This window comes from Calliphora vicina, unplaced genomic scaffold, assembly GCF_958450345.1.
Source record: "Calliphora vicina unplaced genomic scaffold, idCalVici1.1 scaffold_125, whole genome shotgun sequence".
Lineage (NCBI taxonomy): Eukaryota > Metazoa > Arthropoda > Insecta > Diptera > Calliphoridae > Calliphora > Calliphora vicina.
In genome coordinates, this window is record NW_027052654.1 from 7,501 (window position 1) to 15,000 (window position 7,500).

Consider the following 7,500-nt stretch of genomic DNA (forward strand, 5'->3'; position numbering starts at 1 on the left):
AGATGAAACTGAAATCTTGAAACAGAAGAACAAATATTATTAGAAAATAAAAGTATTGCGAGCCCTTTGGAATTTTTTGAACTGAACTCTACTAAATTCGTATACATTTACCTGACTAAACTACAAATTTAAGATAATTCATAATTTTATTATTTTGGATTAACTTATTTTTTTTTGTTATGATTTTTAATATTTTGTTCTTAAAAATACTTATTCAAAAAACCTACCAAAATTCGACAAAAATCTAAACAAACCAACCAAACTACCAAAAGTCAATTTGTTAACTAAAAACTACCAACTTTGGTCCAATTGGACAACGCTGGTCTTCATGCCTGCGACGTCGGATTCCTAGGAGCTGAAATTTTCCCGGGAATACCTAGAAATATTTTTTGGAAATTTTTCAGGAAATTTTTGTATGGAATTTTCTGGAATTTCTTAATAAGTTTTCTAAGGATATTCAAATGTAGAGAAAATAATAACTACATTCTATTTTTGATACATTTCTCTTTCTGAAGTACTCGTAACAACGCATTTTTTTCACATTTAACATAGTTGAAATTCTTATGTTTTTTAATAAAAAAAATAGAGTTTATTGATTTTATACCGATTAAAACTACGACTAATGAGAAACCGTTAAGAAGGTTGGACCAACATTGTACAACCAAATAATTCTTTTAAAATGCTGGTAAAAGTCTAACACTATTTATTCGTAAAAAATTAATTTAATTTAGTACTAATTATGAATGAAACGTTTTTTATTTTCCTCCAGGGACGGGAAGGTCCGGGAAATTATGGTTCCTGCGACGACATGTGTAATTTTTAGAAAACAATTTTACTAGACTGTTATCTCCACAGATTTCGAAGTTATCACGAAGTGTTATTTAAAAATTTCTTAAAAAATTATGCAGGAAAGGTGATAAATACAAGGTTTTACAAAAATCGCCGCAAGGATATGTGTGCGCCCATATAATATGTTATTTTAAAGTTAAGGATCAACATACAGGATATTTATATATGTCCTTCAATCCGGATGTATAATATATTCATAAATTTTTTGTTTGTCCATTTTTTGTTATATTGATGTGTTTTTAATTAAAAAATTCTCAAAATTTAATGTTAAAAAACTTTTAACTTAGGCCCTAATTTTGTAAATCACGTCACCAAAGTGATATTTATGTGCAAAGCAAAAACAACATTTAACACATTTTAAGAATTTGTTTTTGTTTTATGTACAAATTCTGAACCAAACAAACGCACAAAAAATTCAAGCGTTGATTTGCCTTTCATAATTTGAAAATTGTGTACACAAAACAAAAACAAATTTTTAAAATGTGTGAAATGTTGTTTTTGCTTTGCACATAAATATCACTTTGGTGACGTGATTTATAAAATTAGGGCCTTAGTGTAATAAAAAATATGTTTGTTTTATTATCCTAGTTGATTTTAATATTTGTCTGTATTTGTACAAGTTACGAGCTCTACAAATCTATGAAACTAATATGGTGGTAATTTTCTGAAAGCCTAGATCCTCCTGTGCAATTTGTTTGTACATTATTTTGCAATAGGACCATTAGCTTAGAATATACAGATTTATAACCAATTTTGTTTGGAATTTGAAATTATAAATTTCTTGAATGTGATAACAGGAAAATCTTAGTTAATGGATATTTAGAAGCAGTTGGACAAAAATCGTATATACTGGTTAAATAATTTTTGCAATTTTGAAATGAATTCTTAAAAACTCTAGCTAGATTTTTTATTTAATGATAAATTTAGAATTTTGATAAAAAATCAATGCCTGAAATAGGGTTTTGCTCAAATACTTGTATTTGAAAAAAAATTACCCTTTACTCATTTTAAATTTATCCAATAGTAAATGTAGATTTTTCAGTTCTCACCATTATTTCTATAATTATTCAATAAAATGGAAAGTTTTTAAAAATCATGAACTTTTTTATGACAATCAAATTTGTCTGCTTATTTTATAAATATATTTGGAATATTATTAGATTATTCTGCATTAGAATTGTATTTGTATATTTATTGATTATAGTTTATACATAATTATGTACAGTGAATGTCACTTAAAATCGTACACCACGTAGTAAAATTTTATTCATTAGTTTTAGAAAGTTGATGTTTTGGAAATATTTTAAACTACTATTTTTTATATTGTGTGTGCTATTACATATCAGAAAATATGGTATAATTTTAATTGCCCTTATCTACAAATAAAAAAATTGGGTAACACCGTCAGTCCCACAATATTAACTCTTCACTTAAAATCGTACAGGCACTAAAAAATAGCAAAGGATACCCTACAAAGTATTAGGATTATTTAATATTAATATTTTTTTTAATTTTTAAAGTTTTAATTAAAATTTAATATAAGTGTTATATAAAATATAATATAAGAAGTGAAATATGAATTTTGTGAATTTTTAATTTTCATCAATATTTTTTTCAGGAATTGAGGTTTTGTTATATTTTTTGTTGAAATACATATTTTTTGTTCCAATTAAAAAAATTACTTTTAATTTTTTATATAATCACCTATTATTGCCTGTATAATTTCATAATATTTAAAAAAAAAATATGTTGTACGATTTTGAGTGACACTCACTGTATGTATATGGAATTATTTTAAATTATCAGTTTAACATTTTACGGTTATTAAATATACTTTATAACCATTATATTCATTATATTTAATAATGTTGCAATTGCAATAAAATTTATTTATTTATAACAATAAACATGCTAACAAAAATATAACCATAATAAATAGAGAAATAAGCAATTGAATATAGAATTTGGTTTGCAAAAATGTTTATACTACATATTTGACAAAATTTTTGAAGTATTAAAAGAATACAATTGTTGAGGCATTAAATTCCAACTACATAATTGGTATCAGCAACCAAAAAAAAAAAGAAAATGAATAGAACAAGATGAAAATATGTAATAGAAAATTTAAATTAGAAGAAAACTACAATAAGTATTTGAATATTGTTCTGTTATTTTATAGTTCAACTGAAGACTAACGCTCACTATTGACCTGAAATATTGAAAAATTTGACATTTGACCTTCACGATTTAAGGGTTATCGTTTTCCGATTTTAGTAAAAGTTTCAGAGTATATTTAGAATTATCTGGACTATAATATTCTCAATTTAAATCGCAGGTACGGAAAAACTATAAGAGATATTTTCATAATTTTTTCACATTTTTATTCCCTATTATATTCTTAATAAATCCCAATGAGATGATCAAAAAATTCTGAAATTTGTTTAACAAAATTTTTAAAAATTTGAAAATGGAGTTTTGAAACTGCCGTTAAAAAAATTTTATTTTTTTGTTCATACCTAAGAATAGGTTAACGGTATCCTATGAAGACAAAAACTCATATACAAGTAAATAGGACATATTTTAAGTAAAAATGAGCTTTTATTTTAATATTTCTCAAAATATGTTAATTTTGTTTCTACATTTCTTGTTCTAGTGGCCTGAGACACGTTAATGGCCTGGCGAATTTTTAATAACTTTTACATTTTTTGACCAATTTCTTTTTTTATGTCTCATTAGAACGACAATTACGTACACATTTCGATTCTTTTAAATTAAATTACAAAAGTAATTTTTTAATGGCAAAATTTTTACAAAAACTGAAAAAAATGCATTTTTTCCCCTTGTAAATGCATCTCTAAACTTCAGAGGGCTGCGGCACGTCTTAACCCCAACCGATTTACCTAAAATTTTTTCAGGATGATTTTTTTACTAATGTTCACCAAACTGGGGGGTGAGAATGGCCAAAATCCAACTTTCGTTTATTAAGGGCCACCCTAATCTACATAGGCACCTACACGCAGAGAAAAAATATAGTTGGGCATGGTTACTGTAACCATTTCAATATTGTTAAAAGTTTTTTAACAATATTATAGTCACAGTAACTATTATATGGTTGTGGTAACCATAATATGGTTAATTTACGATTCACATGATTGCATCAACCATATATATGATTACAGTAAACACGTATATGTTTGTGACAACCATTTATATGATGAAGGACTTACCATATTATGTTGCTCTCGGCTTATGGATATCATAATCTGAGAACAACATATTATGATAAAATTATTCATCATAAATATGGTTGCCACAAACATATACATGTTTACGTCTATCGTAAATTAACCATATTATGGTTACCACAACCATGTAAATAGTTGCTGTGACTATAATATTGTTAAAAAACTTGTAACACTATGTAAATGGTTACAGTAACCATGCCCAACTATATGTTTTCTCTGCGTGTATGTATATATGCATTACATTTAGTTTAAACTTAATTTTTATTGCGCAAATATTATTATATACTTCTTTTGGAATTTACCTTACAATCCAACCATTAACCAGAAAGAAAAAATAACTTTTTTCCCCAGTAACATTTACCAAGCAACTTTTTTTATTCATATTTATTTTGTGTTTTATTTTTGGTCAAAACAACAACGAAATTCGTATTGTGGTCTGTCTAAAAGTTCACAGCCAAAAACTACTAAAAAGTCATCATAACTTTAAAAGCTTTTTAACGAACAAAACTAACTACAAAATTGCAACAGCAAACCGAGTCAGCAACAACCTACAGTTGCAACAAAACATAGTGAAATACACACTACCCCCGAGACTGCCAGAAAAGAGTATCAGATCAGTTATTTTCAAAATGAAGCAACAACAAAAGCAATTACAATAAGAAGTCGTACTCTTAAAGATGTCAGTCAGTTAAAAGTTCACAAAACTTTAATTTTGCAAAAAAGGGCGATGAGACAGACAATAAGCAGACCGATTTTTAGCCTCTTTGCTTATTATGTCCATATAAAAGGACGAAAAACTCCCATGGCTGTTTATTATTTTTAAGCAAAACTCTTTAAAACAAAAACAAAGTTATTTAAAAAAACAAAATGTGATATTAACATTATATAAGTTACACAAAACAGTGGAAAAGATAATGCATTCTTTTCTGTTATTTTTAAATTCATTCCATTATTTTTAAAATCTGAATATTACTCCAGTAAAATTTTAAAAAGTAGTTAGAATTGAATATAATATTAAAAGAATTTCTGATATAAAAACTATTTCCACCCCATAATGCCCATTTACATACATAGTACATATAATCTGAAATCTCGTTCGAATGGTTTAATGCATTTTGTTTGATAACTGATACATTAAACGAATCGATTTGTATGTTTCTAATGTGTTATTATCCATTTTGGATAATTTGCTCAAAATTGGGTCAATTGTGTTATTCTGACGTTCTGCAAACCATTTTTCAATGGTTGTGGTTGGCAGATCGAGAGTATGATACATATTTTTCAGTTTTTCCAAACCACAACCATTTTGACTCATTCATTTATAAGGATTTAGAAAAGGAATGACAAACGTACACCTCTTGTGACGAAGGGTATAATTACACTTTAATAAAGTTTCTTGTTGAGCAAAACTAAATGTCTGCCCACTGTTCACCCTTTTCATATTCATATATTTTGTGTTTTTGTTCTTAATGCATAAATTTATTCATTGTTTTTTTTTATTTTTGGTCAGAGTTTTATAAAATAAATTTAATAATATTATATCATCTTTATCTTGTTGCAGGTTTTGGCTTCGTTACATTTCAAAGTGAAGATGTGGTAGATAAAGTTTGCGAAATCCATTTCCATGAGATAAATAATAAAATGGTAAGTTTGTATTTATTAAAATGTTCTTCATTTTGCAGACCAATGTATGAAATGACATGGTGCAAAACACGTTTCATTGCGTTTCTGTTTTCAATAATTAATATCTTTGTTTGTCTGTAGGTCGAATGCAAGAAGGCCCAACCGAAGGAAGTCATGTTACCAGCTAATTTAGCTAAAACTCGCGCAGCTGGCCGCTCTGCTTACGGTGAGTTGGTAGTTTGGAGCAGTAATGGTAACACTAGTTCAGCAGCAGCTGCTGCTGCAAGTGCCGCTGGTGGTGGTGGAGGTGGTGTTGGTGGCGGAAGTGCTACAGCTGCCGGTATATTTGGTAGTAATTTCGCAATGGCAGCAGCTGCTGCTGCTTCCATGCCAGGCACACATCATCATCATCACGCTCATGCTCATACACATGCGGCCCTATTTGGTAGTGTCGGCTCTGGTGGTGGTGCTGGTAGTGGTGGACCCTCTAACCCTTCTTTGCGTTATACGCCCTATCCGTTGCCCACACATTTTGCTGCAGCTGCAGCGGCGGCTGCTGCCAATCAGCAACAACAATTACATCAACACCATCAACAGCAGCAACAGCAAAATTTAGCAAATGCTGTTGCGGCTGCCGCAGCTGGCGCACAACCCACCCACACATTCATACCACTTTCAACATCAACACCCACTCCCTCGGCAGTAACTGGTCACTCTCTTTTGCAATATGCTGCCGCTGCAGCCGCTTCAAATCCCCACCAGGCCTCGGCTTTATACGATGCTGCTGCAATGGTTGGCTATAAACGTTTATTAGCAGCAGCGGCTGCCACACAACTTAGACCCACCAATGCCACAAATTCATTAGCAGCGGCAGCAGCAACTGCCGCATCAGCTCCCTCGGCTCAGGCACAATTAAGACCAGGCACGACCACTCTCACTTATCCCCTCACCGATTTATTATCGGTACCGGGTCTAGAGGTGCCCACCGCCACTCTCTATCAATTACAGGGCGCTAACGCCCTTGGAATCTGACCACCCTCAGCGGTGCTAACACAACTAACACGTCCATAATTGATTTTAACAATTTTATCTTAAACATTCATTCATTTCAATTTTATTTATAGTTGTATTTACTAAATATATGAATAATACTTATTTAATACAATACAATACAAAATAAACATTCAAATTGTTGCATTCATTTGAATGTTTGTTTTCAATTAACTATATATTAACAAATTAATTAATTAATCTATTGTATGTATGTTTAACTTACTATTGCTACTGCTGTTATTACTAAAACTTAACTTTATTTATACAATATACATGTATTTGTAAATTAATATTCAAAATCAACCAAATAAGAAAACAAAAACATAATAAATTTGGTTTAGTCTAACATTATCAAATTTTACCAATGAAACAAAAAAAAAATCAAAAATCAAAAATTAAACAAAAAAGGAAACATTGTGTTTTGTCTAAGCATTTACATCTAGAGTTTTGCATAAATACTTATTTTTATTTAGTTTTACATTGTATAAGTAAATCAAACGAACAACAGAAGAGTCCTTTTAAAATTTATATTCAATATTTAGATTTATCTTAAAACCATATTCATTTCTACGTATTTAAAGGACTTTTCAAATTTTGTTTTTATTTTTTGTATTAATATTAATTTAAATGGAATTAGTCTATTAAAGACTTTTTAGATTTTAACAATAAAAACATGCATATAATATTTTTGGCAATCGGTTATATCGATTTGCAGAAAATGTGAAAAAAA

General features: G+C 29.1%; 1 protein-coding gene across 1 annotated transcript; it reads left to right on the top strand.

The window, feature by feature from the left end:
• Window positions 1–5,655: 5,655 nt before the first annotated feature.
• Window positions 5,656–6,802, top strand: LOC135963133 (RNA-binding protein Musashi homolog Rbp6-like; the record flags this gene model as incomplete). Its single annotated transcript, XM_065514901.1, has 2 exons — window positions 5,656–5,738; window positions 5,859–6,802. Coding segments are annotated over 2 exons (974 nt in total), but the record flags the coding sequence as incomplete, so codon positions are not given.
• Between the last annotated feature and the right edge of the window lie 698 nt (window positions 6,803–7,500).